We start from the raw sequence: 21,168 nt of genomic DNA, 5'->3' as shown, positions 1-21,168 counted from the left end.
ATAATAATGCGATTATGGGGCACCTATATTCTTGTTCAAATACTAAAAGATTCGTTTTTTTTAAATAAAAATTACTAAAGTGTAATATTTGACGTTTTTTATGTGCCTAATCTCGACATCCGCATCCGCGGATGTGAGCCTTTAAAAATCCGCATCCGCGGATGTGAGCCTTTAAAAATCCGCATCCGCGGATGTCAAAAAATCGGCATCCGCAACATCCCTGTCTCGGAGCAATACTGAGCCGAACGGAGCCGAGTTTTACCGAAGCGAGGAGTTTCGCACCTCTGGCTATAGGCCGGTCGTCTCTAGTTAGTTTGAGATGTGTCCCCAGCATACTGGTTTGATTCTGTGTTGGTTTTGATTTGACTAAAATGCTCCTGATCCTGTATTAGCTGATATTTGCCAGCCATAGTCTTGGGCCTGCCGTCTCTAGTCAGCTTCAAGTGTACAAGTTTGACGTGGGTCCCAAAGATGCTGGCTTGTAGGAACTGTTCGGTGCAGCGGCTGCAACGATATGGCCAAATTCACTCAGGATGGAGTATTTGCCAGCAAAGGAAGGTTTGTTGTGTCTAGTTAGTTTGAGATGTGTCCCCAATATACTGGCCTGATTCTACAGTCGTATTAGGCTGGGTAAAAGCTTGATCTTGAACCATTGGATATTTGCCAGCCAAAGTCTTGGGCCTGCCATCTCTAGTCAGCTTCAGGTGTACAAGTTTGACGTGGGTCCCTAGTGTGCTGGCTTGTCGGAACTGCGCGGGACAGCGGCTGCACTGGAAGGGTCGCTCGCCGGTGTGCGTGCGGACGTGGTCTTTGAGGATCTGGTTACTCTGTGGACAAATTTATGTTTACACATTACTAATAACAAAACTTCCGTGAGACACAGACATATTAAATATATGTGGTATTTTCTATAAGAAGGACCTTATTGTCGATGGCGCTTACGCCATTAAAAACGATGCTCCGATATAAATACAACGCCGCGCGGCGTAAGCGCCATCGACAATAAGGTCCCTTTTCGTAGAAAATGCCCCATATTAACGACGACGACGGTACGGAGTGAAACATGTCGAGCGTTTTTCGACAAAATACGTGAGTGACCCGTTATTAATATATTTAATACATTACTAATAGTTCATATATGAAAAGTATGGTCCCATCCGACAGAATACATGATTTGGCATGGTTTTACCTTATTCGGATATGAGATGAAAGTAGAACAGGTTGTCAAGTAACTGTTGTCCCGATTTACAGTTTTTCATTACTTTAAGTAAAACAGTTGAAGTAACAACAAAAGTGTCAATTGTATTGTATTGTATTCATTTAATTCAAGCAACAACATGGCTCATACAAACAAAAGTGTCAATTGTATTGTATTGTATTCATTTAATTCAAGCAACAACATGGCTCATACAAACAAAAGTGTCAATTGTATTGTATTGTATTCATTTAATTCAAGCAACAACATGGCTCATACAAGCTTTGAAACTTAATTACATGCTTATAATTTCATTAAACCAAAGATATATAACTCCGTAATAGATGGATACAATCTAAGGAAAAAAAGTGCCTCGAAAATCAAGAAAATTTGATTATCGATCAGCCACTAACTTTGGCCTACTCTCGTATAGATGGCGTTGACGGTTTCATTTGTTATTTAAGTGGATACGCAAAGAACATGGGTCAAAATAATATAAAAATAATTAATGCAAATATTGCAAATAAAAAAATCATTTATCCATATATAAATACATTTTTTAAATATTTTTCTTTTTAAATTAAATAATTTTCAGGCATGGCCCATAGAGGTGTTAGTAACAAAAAAACTTAAATACTAATGTTAAAAAGTACAATTAATTAAAACCTACCATGCACATCAATATACTTAGAGCTAGGACTAGGACAATACAATACCGGGTGAGCCGTACTTATTTATAACACATAAAACACTTTTTAGTTTTAATCGTGTGTCGATAGATGGCAGTGAATTTACTGTGGCTACAAAATTTACTATATGACAGTACCGCTCTATCCTCTTTGATTAAACAGTAATAAAATGTTGTATATAAAGTATAAATTGTGAAGGATAAGGACGAAATTGCTTAACATGAATATGCAAAATTCTCTGCACTCCAGAAATTTGAATGTACTCACATCGAAGACTTTGTCGCACATGGAGCAAGGGTACTTCAGCGGCCGCTTGAACCCCTCGTGGACCAGGCGACGGTGCTCGTTCAGTGACCACACATTCACGTAAGCCTGGACAAAAACACACATGTATACAAGATGGATTCTATAAAGACCACTGAGGTCAGTTCAAAATAGTCTAAGGACACATTCCCTAACTTTTTTCTTAAGGCCGTTCCATCGGATTGCCGCTATCACTGTCACATTTCACAAGAAAGAACGGAAAAGACCATGCGCGCCAAGTGATCGAATCGATCGAATTTGTGGATTTTCATTTATTTTAAAAACGTTGCCTTACAATATCGAAATTCTAAAGCTGTCAAATTATTAATATTGTCTTCGGTTACCGCGATAGTTACTCATGAAATAAAACTATGAAAACGGATTATATCGCGTATATTGAATTTATAATACATCCCGACGTTTCGAACTCTTTACAGCGTTCGTGGTCAACGGGTGACTGAGGAAAAATTACAAAGTGCAAAAATACCCACATACTAAAATAATGAAACAATCATAGACTACAAACTTTAAGGCTGGTTGTACATGCAAAAATCGGTTCATAAGGCTAGTTATACACTATAATTATTTTTCAAGTAAAGATATATATATAAAATTATGTCAAATTATTATTTAAGTTAAGATTGTTTTTTCTTCTTTTTCTGTTTATAGTGTCACATAATAAATAACCGAGTAAAGTTTGATTAAAAGTCCGAGTTAGAGGTTACTTTGGCAATTAATTGTATCGAGCGAAGTGTCATAATTTGTGTATCGGAAGCTGTGTTATTAAAGATAAATATAATCAGGAGCGACATATATTTTTTCCACGTCTACGAATATCAACGTCTCTTAGAGAAATAAGATCATATAAGATTTTTCGCCTTCTGGCTCAGGGAACGGCCTTAATACATAATGATTGGTATTTAAAGGTTGTGAAAAAAAAAAAATATTCAAACATAAATCGTCAATCGTCAGACACAATGCCGCCTAACATATTAAGAAGTATTAAAAGTAGATTCGTAAGCGACACTAATATAATTTTGTTGTTAGTAATTACCTTATCGCAGCGATCGCATTGGAATGGTTTTATATTGAGATGTACTCGGTTGATGTGTTGTTCTAGGTCCCGTCGGATCGCGAACCGTTTCCCACAGTGCTCGCACGACAAACTAGGAACAGATAAATAGTGACAGCTAACGTGGTTAAATAGATAAGATAGATAGTATTCCTAAGATCAACTTTTTTCACATACCGTCAACCGGGGTGAATAGGGATGGCTGGGGTGAATAGGGACAAAACTTAAAATGTGATTGCATAGCATCTCTGTCACGGAGACGGAGGTACAATTGGAGATGTCACAGGATAATTAATGCAATCACATAAGCAGATAAATCGACATAAGAGTTCCCTATCAGCAATTTTATACTGCCCCAAAAATCCACAAATAATGTACTTACGGTAAATCAACGTAGTTAACGTGAACGGACGCAGTCTTCAAGTGATGTTTCAGTATTGTCGAAGATTTGAAACTCCTGAAAACAATAACACTGCTAAAATATCCTTTGCATTTTACCCTGCTCGGTTGCGTAAAAAATATTTAATATCACATATGGGGTCATCCATTAATTACATCACACGTTTAGGGGGGGAGGGGGTCAAGAAAATGTGACATGTTGTGACATGGGGGAGGGGGGGAGTCACAAACTTTGTGACGTCACTTTAACTTATTTAAATTATTTTATTCGCTGTACAGTTAAATAACAAGTTTTTGGAACGATAACCGTTTTTAATCGTTAAATTTTCTTTCCTAATCTGTTTTGGGTTATATAATTACTTATATTCCTTTTGTTAAAAATATTTTGATAAAATATTAATAATACTTAATTCGATTTGCCGATTTCATTGAAAAAATGTGACTTCACACCAGGGGGGAGGGGTTTGCCAAATGTGACCCAAGCGTGACGAGGAGGGGGGAGGGGTCAAAAAACCTCGAAATTCATGTGACGTGATGTCACGAAATTCGTGGATGAATCCTATGTATACGCTATCATACAGGGTGAAATTACATCTACCCTGAATGAATTAGGTCATACTGAAGAACATTTTCAAATGACACCAATACCGAAATCGCGAAAAAAAATTTGGATGGCCCCAGCGGCATTACAACAGCCGGAATGTAACAACTAAATTTTTTTTCGCGATTTCGGTATTGGAAGGCCTATGGAACTCTCCGCGCGAGCTCGGATTTATACCTACGAATCGCGTCCCTTTCACGGTACCAAACCAGTTGGTTGCCACACGCGCTAACGCACGCACGTCACCGCGCGCTCGAATACGCCAGAGATCAGACGAAAGAAATGTCTTCGCAACGAAAAAATAGTTCAGCTTGTAGTGTGAGTGGATGCAGGAATACCAAGACAAATAAAAAATTATCGTTTTTTACTCTTCCGACAAATGAGGAAAAGTAAGTAGACATTCTCAATATAGGTACTTACACCTACTGTTATTATTTTTACGATAGTTGCAACTGTTACAAGCTACGTAGGCACAATTAATTTTTTTTAAAGATGTAGGTATTGATTTAATTAAGTATTTGAAAGAAGCGTCGGCAACCCTAGCGTTGTGCCGGTGCGCGCGGTGCGGAAGCGGCGCGTTGAAGGTCACTCCATTGTATTTTTGTGTAGGTATCAAAACGGTAGGTATTTGCGTTTCCTTTGAGAGATAAGTATCTGTTCGTAAGAACAATTATATAATCTGTGGTATTGGTCCCATAATAAAAGTTCTTCAGTATGACCTATGAAGTCATTACGCAGAGTATGGCTGGTGATAAAAATTTCACCCCGTATATACTCTGTTCAGAAACGTTCAAAAATGGATTCATTTTTGATCCTTTTTCTTTAGCTTAATTTAATGTTTGCAATTAAAAATAATTCTAATTTCATGTAATAAAATAATCTCACAATTAACGTCATCCAAATTGTATATTTTTTAAATAAAATATTCATTGATATATATGTATGTATAAATACAATTATCATTCAAATCTATATGTTCAATATTTAACTATGGCAATTTTGTATTCAAGACTTTGACAGTTAGGGCTTTCAAAAACTCACCATTCATTCTCTCGATTCCTAACGACAATTTCACTTTGCCACTTTTTGCGTATTTTTTCGTAATTTTTGAAATTTGGAAACCATACATGTAATTTGGATATTACATGGTCCTTACGAAGCCTCTGAATTGCGAGAAGGCAAGATTGTGGCATCGAGTCGAGCTCCACCTATTCAACGGACGTTCTCCAGTGAAGCCGTGGGTCATCCAGGTTGGCGCAGGGCACATCCAGCTACGTGCGAGTTCCAGAGCTGACAATCATCGCGTCCCAGCAGCAGTCAGGATCGACGAGTGGACAAAGCAGCGACGGACACACGGAGCATCCCATTTCAAAGGGAATCCAGCCGTAACCAGGAGTCAGTTACGGAATCCAGCCCATTCAGCACCAACCAGACCAGTCCAGGAGCATCCAGTGGGGACCAGTCAACCAACATCCAGATTCAGATCCAGAAGGAGTCAGCACAGAAGGAAGAAGTACGCGAAAGTGAGATCGTTCTATTTCCTTTCAATTCACAGTTCCTTTGTTTGTTTTTTCCTTGTAGCTGACCATCCATTCATTTCAAACATATCCATATAATTCATATTCATTACTTTTCCATCTAGTGCAGAAAGTAAATTCATTGTTTTCATTGCCATCATTTGATCAGTAGCAGGTAGATATTCACTAGTATTCATTAGCGGTATTCATATATTGTAGGCAAATATAATTATAACCTCTAAGCGCATTTCATATTAATATATACAATTTCATTGCACAATTTCACTTCAAACTTGATACCTAACTGTTCATTCATCACAATATTCATTAATTCATCAATATACTATCCTTTTTTCGATTTAAACATCACAATCGCACGTGAACACGTTATTCAGTCAATTTTTATAGCGAACTGCAGTGTGCCGGGAGCGCGTAAACAAGGTAATTAAGCCATTGCATAATTTTATTGCACCTCAGATCTATAGTGCATAAAAGTTAAGCGCCTGAGAATTTCGCATAGCAAATTTTATCAAAGACAATTTATTTCATTTCAAATTAATTTTGAGTAGGGTCATACTTAGTTTACCTTAGTTCACAATGTCTTCGGAACAAGAGTTAAAGAAACTTTATTACAAGCGTGGGGTTATTAAAGGCAAACTTAATGCTTTTCAGAAGTTTGTTTCAAATGTAGCAGCCGAGCCGCAATTAAGTGATTTGCAGCTTGCCGAGTTACAGTTAAGATTTGACAATACAGTGCCTATATACGATGAATTTGATGCATTACAGACAGACATCGATATTTCGTCTGCGTCTGCAAGCGGAGGGGATATCGGAGAGGAGTGGGCTCTTTTCGAAAATACCTACTTCACAAGCCTGTCGTCTGCGCAAGTGCTGATTCAAAAGCATTCGAGGCGTAATTTTCCCGATAATAAGTTGGAGGTAAGCTCTGCTAATACCGTTGTCAAGGCACACAATTCAAACTTCATCAATTTACCAAAAATCAATTCACATGAAATACCGTCAGATTCAAAAATTGACGTCCCGAGTTTGTGGAAGTCAGATTCAATTCAGTTAGAACAAAACATTTGTGAGGAGCAGTCTTTAAAGACTGATCCTGATGATCATTTCAAATCTTCAATGCAGTTGAAGAAGTCGCCTGAGGTTCTAGGGGACTCATGTCAACATACTTCAGCTACGTCTCCCTCAGTGGAGCGTCATTCAGAAGCCAAGCAACATGGCTATATTACACACAAAGAGCTTGAGCATTCTAATAATTTATTACTGCGTAGGGCTCAAGGAGACTCCTTTCCGACACGGTATCCTCTGTTTCACGGTGGAGGTAAACTCATTTTTGTGGGGGGAAGACTGAGCAACTCGAGCTACGCTTACGACCTCAGACATTCAGTGTTGCTCAGTTCAACATCCAAACACAGTACGTTCAAAAAATGTATTGAGTCACAATATCCATTTCTTGAGGCTGGTGGCGATTATGCTGGTCCAGTTTTGATATTCAGTCAAAAAGGTAATCTTTATGCATTTGTGTGCCTTGCAACAGGAGCAGCGCCCCTCAAACTGGATTCAGATTCAAATAAACATGCGTTTATTGCAGCCTTGCGCCGATTCATTGCACGCCGCGATAAACCGCAGACAATATTGTCTGATAATGCATCGACGTCATCGGAGGTAACCGAAGACATCCAGTCTTCTTTCACGCTACCTTTGCACATAACATACGAAGGGATGTCTGCACTACTGATTCAAATTAAGGCAATTTCAAACTTAAGGCCGCTGACTTCAATGTCAGATGATCCAAATAGCTTTAGTCCCTTAATTCCTTCCCACTTCCTTATAGGGCGATCCACAATTTTCATATCTCACGCACAGATTGCTAACTCAAGGACTTCGCCAAATCAACGTTCGTGGCCCCATTCAACAGGAGAACTCCAGGAAGGCGTTCTGGTTGCCGTGCAGGACAAAACTGCCTCCTCTTCTGTTCTGGCAACTCGGTCGAGTCGTCCGAGGCATTCATGGCAGCGACGGCGTCGCAAGCGGATCAAGGATATACAGACAAAGAGAGGAGACTATCCGATGGGCATTCAAAAACATCCATCCTCTCCCTGTCGACACATAGTTGAAGTTCCCACACTTCAAGGCCGGGAGCATGTTCAGAAACGTTCAAAAATGGATTCATTTTTGATCCTTTTTCTTTAGCTTAATTTAATGTTTGCAATTAAAAATAATTCTAATTTCATGTAATAAAATAATCTCACAATTAACGTCATCCAAATTGTATATTTTTTAAATAAAATATTCATTGATATATATGTATGTATAAATACAATTATCATTCAAATCTATATGTTCAATATTTAACTATGGCAATTTTGTATTCAAGACTTTGACAGTTAGGGCTTTCAAAAACTCACCATTCATTCTCTCGATTCCTAACGACAATTTCACTTTGCCACTTTTGTACTTCTTCGTAGTTTAGAAAGTAAACCAGCATTTAAAACTACAGTCCACTCTTATTTCACGACCTAAACAACACCTGAGACCAGCGAAGATTTTACAACTCTATCTCAAAACTTACTTGTAACACTCGACACAGTAGTCCTCGTTGAGAGAATGATTCACGCTCACGCTGTGTATTTTGCGTAGAGTAGATGTACGTTACTCGACACTTACTTGTCACACTCGACACTTACTTGTCACACTCGACACAATAGTAGTCTTTGTTGGGGGAATGCTTGACACTATGTATCTTGAGTAACGAAGGACTCTTGAACGCTTTCCCACAATCTTGGCAAACGTGGGACTTGACTATTGGGGCTGTGGTGCCCTCTATTGGGTGCCGGCTGAAAAAACAGGTTACAAATTTTAGGGTTCCGTACCCAAAGGGTAAAAACGGGACCCCGACACAAATACTAAAAAGTACGGAGCCCTCGGTGGGCGAGTCCGACTCGCACTTGGCCGGTTTTTGATATTAAAGAAAAAATTAAAAAAAAACCACCGCTTCTGGCTAGACTTGGACCTGCGACCTTTGCAACCCGTGCATAACTCTTAACCAACTGAGCTACAGAAGCCTACCAGAGGCGCGCGAATCTTGCCATTCATTCCAATACAAAAACACAAAATTCTTTATTTAATAAATTAGGTTTACAAAATAATCTAAGGGCATTGAGCCGCGCAGTAAGAAAAAAAAATGGCTATGTCGGGAGACACCGCTCTTCCTTCACTATGTTTAAAAATAGAGATAATACCATGGCTATTATTAGCAATTCTAAATTTAACATGCCAACTATAAACTATAACTATGTAAATAAAATAACCTAAACTAAAAAAACACAACATTTTTTTCCTTCACGTATATACGCAACATATTTTTATACTCACAGGTTTATATGCGCTTTAAGAACATCTTTGTTGGCATAAGTCTTCTTACAATATTGACACGTCTCCCTCGCGCGACCGTGTACGCTGGACACGTGCTTACGCCATGCTAGCTTACGTCTGAAATGGAAAATAAAGGTTTAATTAATTTTCGGTCGAAAACACAGTTTACCGTAGTTTAAGGTGGACTATAAGTTTCTTGTCAAAAATTTAATATTTTGATTGTGGGAACGCGAAACACAAGGACAGCAGCATTTAGGTAAGAAGTGTAACGCTCTATCGGTAGATGTCGCTGGTAAAGCTCTGTATCATGGAGACTATATAAAGGAGCCAAATCTCTATGTATGAAAAGTGTCCATCAAAAAACAGTAATTAGGCGGCGCCACCATTCACCGAAATACTACCAAAAACAACTTACGTAATTTGGTCGGGTTATTTGTTGGTTCATGTTATACTCATGTCCCAGAGCCTAACTAGCGCCACCGGAGAGATTAGGAACTATTATTTAAAGCTGAAAGCGGTCACTTTTGCAACAATTCTGCCATAAGAGATTGGCATCCTTTCTATACCATCCATAGTCTGTATGGTGGAAGATTATGGAGCGTGTTCTGAACACCAAGCTCCTGGCATATCTCGAAGGTAACGATCTCCTCAGTGATCGGCAATACGGTTTTCGCCGGAATCGGTCTACTGGGGACCTTCTGATTTATGCCACCCACCTATGGGGCGAGGCCATCGAGAGACATGGTGAGGCTATCGCCGTGTCCCTCGACATTTCCAAGGCTTTTGACAGAGTCTGGCACGACAGCCTAATTAGCAAGCTTTCCGCGTATGGGATCTCCTCTGGCCTGCGCTCCTGGATCACTGATTTCCTGAGGGACCGATCTATTCGAGTTGTCCTAGATGGATGCTCGTCTGATCTTTTGGCTATTAATGCCGGGGTACCTCAGGGTTCAGTCCTCTCCGTGACCCTCTTTCTGCTGCACATCAACGATCTGCTCAAGCCCGGTATCTTTGGGTACGCGGATGACAGCACGGTTACGGAGAGATACCTTGGTGACGCGAGGGTCAGTGTAGCTGACACCAAGATCCTCAGGGAGACCATGGTGGAGCGATTGAATCTGTCCTTGGATGCCGTGTCCGAATGGGGCGAGGCCAACTTGGTTGGATTCAACGCCACTAAAACACAGGCGTGTCTTTTCACTGCAAAACGGAGCCCGTTTACCTTGGCTCCCACTTTCCGAAATGTGTCCCTTCCCGTGACCAACACTTTAGAGCTTCTCGGTCTAAGTTTAAAATCAAACTTAAACTTCGGGTCGACTATTGAGTCTAGGGCTAAAACTGCTGCCAAAAAACTTGGTGTCCTATTTAAGGTGAAGCGGTATTTCACGCCGAATCAGCTTCTCTCCCTATACCAAGCACAGGTACGCTCGTGCATGGAATACTGCTCCCACCTATGGGACGGTTCTGCCAAATATCAGCTGGCGGCCCTGGACTCAGTAGAGCGCCGGGCTCATAGACTCTTTGGCGATGATCCCTCTGTCAAGTCAAGGATACAAAGCCTTGAGCATCGCCGTCGAGTCGCTTGCCTATCGGTGTTCTATCGGATACATTTCGGGGAGTGCGCACAGGAACTGCACGACCTGATCCCACCTTCCCCTTTCCATCATCGGACATCCAGGCGCGGGGAGCGAATGCACCCGTTCATGGTCCACATTCCATTCGTTCGGACGAAACGTTTTGCCTCCTCCTTTTTGGTACGGACGGCTAAGGAATGGAATGCGCTCCCGCCATCTGTATTCCCTGATCAATATGACCTCGGTCTCTTTAAAACAAGAGTGAATAGGCTGTTACTGAACCGGTGAGCTCCATCTTAGGCCCTGTCTTCACTTTCCATCAGGTGTGACTAGGGCCAATCGCCGATCAGTTTATAAAAAAAAAAAAATTGCTTTCCTTGGGTGAGGTCAGAGCAATATGGGCTAGCGGTCCAGTGTCGTGAGTTCAAGTCACACCCAAGACAGTACATTTTTCCACTTTTAAAATGATACGATTCTCGTGAATTTTTGTGAGCATGCTTGATAGTAAAATTGACTTTTGTTTCTCAATTCAGTTTTTGTTAAATTTTCAAAATGGCGTAGCTCTGACCTCGCAAGCTAGTTTACTATCTAGAATATGTCTAGAATATAAAACAAGGTAATAAGTTTAAAAAGAGTATAAGTTTTATAATAGTTTAGTTTTAATAATTAGTTAGTTTATTCCACGGAAATAAATATACCATAGAAGACGCAAATGCATCTACTTCGCGTGTCCGAACCCCGACCAAGCGTCGAGGTTGACCGTCGCTCTTTACAGTCCACGCACGTCGGTTGTTGCAGCCGGACGTCCGTGAAAACTTAAAAAATGCTTCGTTGCATGATAATTAACTGCAACAGCCCAAAAATTGCGAGCACCCAAAGGCAAGAACATATTTCCTATCACAGATAAGTAATTTTAAAATTATATTATCCATAAATTTTGTATGAAAAAGTCGGAACGCTTGTTTTCAATACAAATCGTGGTATTTGCGTCATCTAGCGCATATATTAAATCGTTGGTTTATTCAATATTTATTTAAAGTATTTAACGCTGGTTAATATTTTACTTTTTGTAACAAGTTAAATGTAAATAAAAAAAACAAGGTTTATACACACACACACACGTCACACTTACGTAAATGTCTTGTCGCAGTGCGGGCAATTGTGTCTAATCTGATGCGAGGAGTGGAAGGCCGAGTAGTGATCCTTCACCAAAACCCGACTGGCGCGGGTCATGCCACATACGGGGCAACGATACCGCCTGTTAAATAACAATTGTGACGTGAATAGAAACAGTGTAAGTGTTGTAAGTTATTAAAGATAACCATAGACCAGTCAGCCACTTTATGGCTTCGTGGCTCAGGGTGATCAGGTCTTCGGGAGGGCCGGCGACATAACGCGTTATAGGACAGTCATTAATGATGTGCTGGATGGTTTGTGCTTCCGCACCGCAACTGCAGGCCGGGGAATCCACCCACCCTTTGTAGTAGGCGCATCGACCATGACCAGTACGCAGTCTATTAAGTTTGCACCAGTCTCGTCTAGGGAGGTCCGAACCCATTATTCTGGAGCCAGGCGTGATATCAGAGCCTAGTTTTCCCGCCATTAACAAGTGCCACGTTTTCAATTAAAAGGTACCACATTGTCGCTTAACGTAAGGACGAAAATTGCTTGTATCTTTATACGGAAAACCTGTCAGCGTCCTTATGGCAAGCGACAATGTGGTACCTTTTGATTGAAAACGACACAATTTTGTATGTTGTGTCTCGTAATTAACAAGCCTTAAGGGACTAATGGACGACCACTTTTCTACATATACAAACGTAGTCCCCATTTTCCCCTATGGAGACATTAAGGAGAATATTTTTTTTACAATTTGTTGTATATTAAGTATTTGAACATAGCATGTGCGTTGCCGTATTCGGGTTTTATTTTATTATTAGAGTTGGAAGCAATAGGATAAGATGACAAATGAAGCTGTTCTTTCAAAGTCAGGCATCACCAGTATTACCGTATGGACCCAGAAAGGTTACCACGCCAAGTGCTGATGGGTCAGATAGCACATACAAAAAGACCTGTGGGACGCCCAATGTTAAGGTGGGACTCCTGCAAGCGCGACATGGAATGCTTTGGCATCAGTACCGGCGGTTGGGAGGAACGTGCTGCATTGAGACCCGAGTGGCGTAGAGACCTATGCGTGGGAGTGAAGAAGCACGACGAAATGTGGCTGGAAAACTTGAACCATAAAAGGCACAGGCGTCACCAGGCTGGCAGCCTGGTCTCATATCCAGAGGCTCAACAAATCCATACATGCGACTTATGCGGCAAGAAGTGCCGTGCAGCGATAGCCTTGTATAGCCATAAGCGAAAATGCATTGGCCGTCTCAACCGCTCTTGACACAGCGTTGCAACTAGAGTTGTGCCGTTCCCGGTAATATTCCCCATTTTGCATGGGGAATGTTACCGAGCGAGAAATTTCCCCATACAAAATGGGGAATGTTACCGGGAACGGCACAACTTTAGTTGCAACAATCATCCGTCAGGGATGCAGTGGCCATTGAACCATTGATGATGATGGAAGCAATAAAAAATCATACGAATTCTGGAAGTGGTTTCCTGTTTAAGACGAGAGTGGACGAGTCTAATGAGTTTCTTGAAAATTATTAAACGAAGTATCATTTGATATTTACCATTCGATTTGGATTGGAAGATCATATGGCAGTTGCTTATGTAAGAATACTACGAGCATGTTTAGAATGTAACCAGGATAATGGTAATATAATAATAGTATTTTTCTCAAAAATGGACGGCAAAGTCGACGTTGCCGGTTAAAAAATAGGTCGCGAAGTGCGTAGTTTATGGTCAGTAAAAAATTAAAAAGTTAAAAACATTGCAGTCTCGATTTCGGGACTGCAATGTTGCATACAAATTCCATTATTTGTCGAGTTCCAAACTTTTTAAAAGTTGAAGTGGCCATATCAAATGAAGGCCACACAAACAGCCAAACAGATGATCAGTACTTATTATTATAATGATGGTACCGCGACTATTTAGGTGTCTCAAATAGGTTTGCGTATTTTCAGCAGAAAAATACACTTCAATTTTGAATTTAAAAAATAAAAAGGCGGCAAAGTAAATCTTTTAACTATTTCTGTGAAAATATATACATAAGAACGTTGCTTCTGTAAAATATTTCTACTGTATTTGTATTTATTGCGCCATTTTTGAGAAAAGCACTATATATGACTCGGCTGGAAGTCTACTTGCTGGCTTCGGATTCAATTAAACGGACTCCCAAGGTCGTCCGTTTAAAACGAATCCTCAGCCAGCAAGTAGCTACTTCCGAGCCTCGACAATAATGTACTATTATACAATCGTGATTAATAGAGAGCTATTCAGTCGAGTACAGTGTTTAGGCCACAAAGCTTGCTGAGTGGCCTAATAAAGGTACGAGATTGAAAAGCTTGATTATATCACTATACTTTTTCTACGAGTCATCTAAAATAATACTTTTTCTACTATAAAACCTTAATAATTAAAGAAAATTAGGTAAGTATCTCAGTAGTACAAAAGACATCAACGCGTGCATAATATATGAATAGGTATTACTCATGAAATAGTCGCGCGCTTGTGTCTTTTCCACTGGACCGCGGCGCCACGTGATTGTTCAAATTCATTATAGTTGACTAAACCGTTTCGAAATGAATATTATAGTTGAGTTGGGAGTCCATACATGAAAAGTACCCAATTACAGTTTGGTATACGAAATCTTGTCACTCTTGTTTTGAATTGTGGCACTCTTTGGGGGAGGCCTATGTCCAGCAGTGGACGTCCTCTGGCTGATATGTGTCGTTTTCAAGCAAAAGGTACCACATTGTCGCTTACCATAAGGACGCTCTGACAGGTTTTTCGTATAAAGATACAAGCAATTTTCGTCCTTATGTTCTCTTATCAAATCTTAATTCTTAATTCAACCAATACAGTCGACGAGTAGCAAAAGACGTTAAGAAGTAATTTATAAGTAAATTAGAATTAATGAACATACTTTTCGTGGTATTTCTTGTGACCGACTAGCTTATTTTCTGTGCTCATTCTCTGCTTGCACACATCGCATTCATAGTTGCCATTGCTCTGAAAGTAACACATTCATTTAATTAAAGTTTTGTACAAGGACCAGAACCGGTCCTTTAGTACCGTTTGGTAAACAAAATTTCGTAACCAGCTACAGAATGGGAATCAAGATTCCCAGTTTGAAGCCGCGGATGTCAAAAAATCGGCATCCGCAACATCCCTGTTTCAGACAGCCATTCTTAGAGTATTGTTTCATGATTTATTTATGTTTACATAACAGATAGCAGTTGTATAATAATTCTAATGTGGCAACATCATTGCGTTACCCCGATTAGTACGGGGTAGTTGGGAAAATACCTGGCAACACGGTAGGTTTAAGTAGTGGGGTACGGGTGCCAGTTGGACCGGCTCGTGAGACTCGTCCAATTAGATCGAAGCAGACCCATACCCATAGAAGCAGAATCTTCACAATTTCTATTTCGACAAGCTCTAGAAAATTGGATGATTTAAGACATGTGAGTTACCTCGCTGTGTTTCTCCATATGTTTATCGAAGCTGTCCTTATAGTTGAACCCCTTGACGCAGTCTGTGCACTTGTACATGGAGGTCAGGTAGCGCTGGTCGAGAGCCATACGGGCTCGCTCCTCGAAGCATTGCTCTCGGGTTATTTCGAACGGTATTATTGCTAGCTCTGAAATTAACAAAGTGAATATCCTTAATTCTTTTTAGAACCCAAAGTCCACATTTGTTTTTTTTTTTTTTATAATAACAAAAAAAAAACATTTATTTTGGACAATTTGGAATCCATATATTATTATCAAATATCAAATACAATCTTATATACATTAAAAACTATATTACTACATTACATCACCTTTATGTAATCACTATGTTGCACCGCCCACAAATTCTCTGCTTTGCCCGAAGGTTGAAGTAGAGAATGCCTCATAGCATTAAGTCCGCCTTTTGTACGATTGTATTTTCTTTTGTGCAATAAAGATTAAATAAATAAATACATAAAAATAATAAAAAATATTTTCAATCATCAAAAACTCTTAACTTATAACAGGGGTGCGAAACTCCTCGCTTCGGGCAAACTCGGCTCCGTTCGGCTCAGCATTGCTCCGAGCAATTAGCTCCATGCATGAATTTATTTTTATTTTTGGATTCATAATTTATATCGTTGGAACACCAAAAATGATAAAAATACTTTTGTAAACCTTAACATTATTTTATTAAAAAATATTTAAAATGTTGAAAATTTTTGAGCGGTTGAAACGCTCATAATTTTTGGCGCGAATTCGACAGAGCGTGATGACGTCACACGTTGGGCGGCCCAACTGACGTTTGCTACTAATGACACTAATCTGTCGAACGCGTGACGTCACGTGGCGTTTCGAGCGTTTCGCTCACTAGCTTTTCGCGGGCAAATTTTTGTACTTTTTATTTATAATTTTAAGTAATTAAATGGTAATTTAAAAACGGAAATGCATTTGTAACATGATATAACGGTAACAAACATCCGAATAAAACATTTTTCGTTCAAATATAAACTTCATGCATGAGGCTAATTATTAGGGTTGGCACAACTTGACGTCCCTTTGCGTACACGACCACAGATAAGATAATGACCTGAACTTTGACAACCCTAAATAGCCCAAAGGGATAGTGCCATATATTATAAAGGGACATCATGGTTCGACCCTGAACCGCTGTCAAACTTCGGTTTTGTAGGAAGTTTCCTTTTTTTTTTAATACCACGTCGGTGGCAATCAAGCATACGGCCCGCCTGATGGTAAGCAGTTACCGTAGCCTATGGACGCCTGCAACACCGGAGATATTACACGCGCGTTGCCGACCCTAACACTCCACTCCCTCGTTGAGCTCTGGCAACCTTACTCACCGGCAGGAACACAACACTATGAGTAGGGTCTAGTGTTATTTGGCTGCGGTTTTCTGTACGGTAGTACTATTATTTATTCTGTGCTTATAATAACAGCCCCTGTATCATACCATACCAATTTCAATTATATTGAAACAGAGTATATATTGGGCCTTTTATTACGAGGCTTACAGCAAAAATTAAAAAAAAGGCAGCACCCCTATTTTGCATTCTTACCATCATCTTCATCATCATTCTTCTTCTTTCTCTTCTTATATTTTCTGGGGGTTTTCTTGGGGCTTTCCTTCACTTGTACCGTTTCTTTCTCTTCTTTTAATAATACTTTGAGAGGTAAGCCTTCTTTTACAAATGACTCTTGGCTGTCTGAAAATGTTTTCAAAGTATCAGTATGAACTTAAATATGCATTAAAAATCATAGATTTAACATATACAAATATTCTTTATTCTTCACCATAAACTTAATAAAGTAAAAAAAATGGTCAAGTGCGAGTCGGACTCGCGCACGTAGGGTTCAGTACAATTACGCAAAAAACGGCAAAAAAATCACGTTTATCGTATAGGAGCCCCACTTAAATATTTATATTATACTGTTTTTAGTATTTGTTGTTATAGCGCCAACAGAAATACATCATCTGTGAAAATTTCAACTGTCTAGCTATCACGGTTCATCTAAAAATACACAGAATGAATTTTTTTAAACTGTAATATGATCTGAGTTTTGGCAGAATAGTGCTTTGCTGAAGAATGAAACTGTATAGCTGAGTCGGAACCATTTTGTTTTTGCTGAAATGCACACAGCATAGTGCAACTAATTTAATTTTTTGTATCAGTATTATTTTTCTGATAATTAAATTGTGTATTTTAGTTTTTATCTAGGGTTCCGTACCCAAAGGGTAAAAACGGGACCCTATTACTAAGACTCTGCTGTCCGTCTGTGTGTCACCAGGTTGTATCTCATGAACCATGATAGCCAGACAGTTGAAGTTTTCACAGATGATGTATTTCTATTGCCGCTATAACAAGAAATAAAAAATATTTAAGTGGTCCCATACAACAAACGTGATTTTTTGCCGTTTTTTGCGTAATGGTACGGAACCCTTAGCCCGACTCGCACTTGGCCGTTTTTTTCTGTTAATGTATTTGTAAATTATGTGTTTTGTAGCAACCAAATAAATGTTTTATCCATCTATCTATCTATCTACAAGTTTAACACTAAGTAACAACAAATGGCCTTACCACTAAAAAGTGTGGCAAATACTTTAGGAGCTAAGTGACTGTTCAAATTATATTTAAGCCTAGTAGTTTATGATTATTACTGAATAAATGATATGATATGATAAGAGAGAAAACTGGAATAATATATATAATATACGCAATAAAAAAGAGCAAATGGGCCTGCGCTGGCCATATATGTCGAACAACGGATAACCGGTGGACTAAACGTGTCACAGAATGGTCACCAATAGGAATAATGAGAAAACAAAAAAGACCAAATAAAAGATGGAGAGACGAGCTAGTGACCTTCGACAGATACGGGTGGAGAACAGCACAGGATAGGAAGGAATGGGAAAAACTGGGGGAGGCCTTTTCCGCACACGCGACATGCAAATAATAATCCAATATAACATTGTAATTTTATGTAATTGTGTGTAAAAAAAAACCATGAAATAAAGGCTATTACTATTACTACGATAATTGCTTTAACTTACTGTTGTCATCTTGATAATTATCTGGGACTCTTTCTTCCTTCATCTCTAGCTTAACGTTCAGCCGGTTGTCATAGCCAAGGTTCCTCCTATCCACATGGGTTGATTCAGTTCCTAACTCTATGATATCTAAGGACACTGGAGACAGCTGGTGCGGAGCGCGGGTTTGTGTCCGAGCTGATTGTAGAGTGGAAGTTTCCATCTTAAAAAAATACAGATTATTGTAGCTGCCATATGCATTATGTCACTGACAAATGATTGCGAATTTATTGGAATGCTTTTTAAAAATAAAGATTCAAAGATTCATTTATTTCGTCATCATGGGTTACATAAGGTGTCAGTTCGGTAATATATTAGGTCCATGAGCCATGGTGTGCCTTTCGGCGTACGATATTAAAATATAACTATACTAAAATACCTAAGAGTACACGCTAAAATATTCTTAAAATAACAACAAACACTTAAAATACAAGGCCAACCTCACATGCAAAAAATTAAACTAGATATAAGACAGATGTCAGAGGTGTGTTTTTAAAAAGAAGCATGTCTAACAGTTAACAAAAGAAAAAAAAATATAATAAAAATTTATACATCATTCAACACATTCATTAATAAATACATTGATCGAGTAATAGGCTTTTTCTATAAAATACATTTTTAAGGCTTGTTTAAATTCTTTAAAGCCCTCCTTACCCCGAATTACATTTGGCAATTTATTATAAATTTTTGGTGCCATTCCTAGGACACTTTTTGAGACTTATTTTGTCTTTGATGGGATATCAATCAGTTTATCACATAGTCTCTCACTAGAGAAGTATTTAAATTGGCCAGGATTACTCTTGACAAATAAAGCTATTTCGAGTATATATAAACTAGGAAGCGTGAGAATTTTCAACTCTATAAAGTAGGGTTTACATGATTCCAGATATTGCAGCCCGCACATGGATTGTAAACACCTTTTCTGTGCTCGAAATACTCGTTCACGATTGGTGGAGTTGCCCCAGAAAATAACTCCATACCTGAGCGTTGAGGAAACATATGCGTGATAAGCAGTCAAAGCTGTTGATTGGCCCACTATTTTTCGCAGCATAAACAATGTGTATGAATATTGGCTTAGTTTTTTTGCAAATACTCTCAGTTTGAAGTTTCCAGGAAAGATTCTTATCTAATATTAAACCAAGGAATCTTGTATTATCAGTTTCTGAAATTGTGTAGTTGTTAAATTTTGCTACTGGGATCAATTGATTGTTACATCTCTGTTTAAAATTCATAATATATGTGTTTGACAAGTTAACATGAAGGTTATTCCCATCAAGCCACTCAATGGTTGCCTTTAAAGTTGTTAAAAATAAATTAATTAAAAAGGTTTTATTTCGGATTATAATTATATCCATAGAAGTACATATTATTAAAATTAAATTAAACTTAAAATTAACTTACAAATATTTAAAAGTTACATTTAGTACTAATTAATGTTAATGTTAAGAACAGTGGTTCCCAAAGTTAACTAGCCTCCGACTCACCTAACAAAAACTGCCATTTTTCGGGCCCGACTCTTGGCTGTCTTTAAAAGGGGCATAAAATATTATTGGTCACACTGAGATTCAGGGCCCACTTAATATATACCCTATTCAGGGTCCATGCTGTTACAACTAAAATGATTATAACACCTATACCACCCCCATAACCATGTGTTGATGAATAAACTATTATCTATCTATATATATGTAAGGGCTTGCTGATTGAAACAACGACACATGGAAGTGTTCTTTATTCTCTAAAGTGCTATCCTACTCTAACATTATTGTTTTTGCATATATCTATCCTTATCACTCTTACGGGGTTATCACATATCGATTGTGAGTATTATGGTTCGACGTGAATATCGACTTTGCCCTTACATGCCCTTTGAAATTTAATTTGAAAAGAATATTTATATTATTTTAATTTTAAATTTCACATCTCTATTACCCTTACATATATATCTAAATGTACCATGGATTGCAGTAAATAAATGAAAATGAAATATTCGCTCGTGACCCATAGTTTGGGATATGCTGGTTAAGAATAAATAATTGTTGAATACATATACATACCCTATGTATATTCTGAAGCAGAATATGGTTACTTTGGACATTTTGTATGAACAGCTCTGCTTTTTGTGAGGCCCGCTTGCAGAGGTAGCAGAGGAAGAGACATTCTGCCTGAAATGTAAATAAATATTTGGGGGCAATGTATAATTATACCTAAATTAATCTAGGCCCAAATGAAAAAAAATATATTAATATTTGGGGGCAATTTACATATAGTCTAACCTAGACCTTTTTAGAGCCCAATGGCCCATTTTGTCAACAACAATTTTAAAATGTTAATAAAAAAAAACTTAAATCCGATACCATTGAGGCCTTAAAAATCTTAAAATAGGATTCCTTATAACACTATCTTAAATACATGTAAAGGGGATATTAACTAGGGGTAATTTGAAGATAACTTAAGTAAGAAATACCTGTATAACTGTTTTCAAAACTGATTTCTGCAAATCTAAGCAATAAAATGACTTTTCTTCCTTCGCAACCAAACACCCAAAACAATACAGATTTAACCCAATATCAGATTGCTCCATTGCTGTAAGATTCTGAGAACAATACTCAATTAAAATCAAGACATTGAGCAGAAATTAATTCTTTACTATTTCCAACCAAAACACTAAAATAAAATAATAAAAATATTAGTATGACATGACAAGCA

At 38.5% G+C, this 21,168-nt stretch overlaps 1 protein-coding gene across 1 annotated transcript; it reads right to left on the bottom strand.

Moving 5' to 3' along the window:
* Positions 1-72: 72 nt before the first annotated feature.
* On the bottom strand, positions 73-21,153 carry LOC134751515 (zinc finger protein 846-like). Its single transcript, XM_063686950.1, has 13 exons — positions 20,927-21,153; positions 20,517-20,624; positions 18,424-18,622; positions 16,931-17,077; positions 15,336-15,502; positions 14,786-14,871; positions 11,876-12,001; positions 9,170-9,286; positions 8,482-8,631; positions 3,642-3,716; positions 3,242-3,353; positions 2,152-2,256; positions 73-827 (listed from the first exon to the last, which is right to left on the bottom strand). Exons 1-13 carry the CDS (start codon positions 21,041-21,043, stop codon positions 570-572), a joined length of 1,767 nt encoding a protein of 588 aa, XP_063543020.1. The 5' UTR covers positions 21,044-21,153; the 3' UTR covers positions 73-569.
* Between the last annotated feature and the right edge of the window lie 15 nt (positions 21,154-21,168).

The sequence above is a fragment of the Cydia strobilella genome, chromosome 22 (genome assembly GCF_947568885.1).
Source record: "Cydia strobilella chromosome 22, ilCydStro3.1, whole genome shotgun sequence".
Taxonomy (NCBI): Eukaryota; Metazoa; Arthropoda; class Insecta; order Lepidoptera; family Tortricidae; genus Cydia; species Cydia strobilella.
This window is presented reverse-complemented; position numbering and strand designations above follow the sequence as displayed.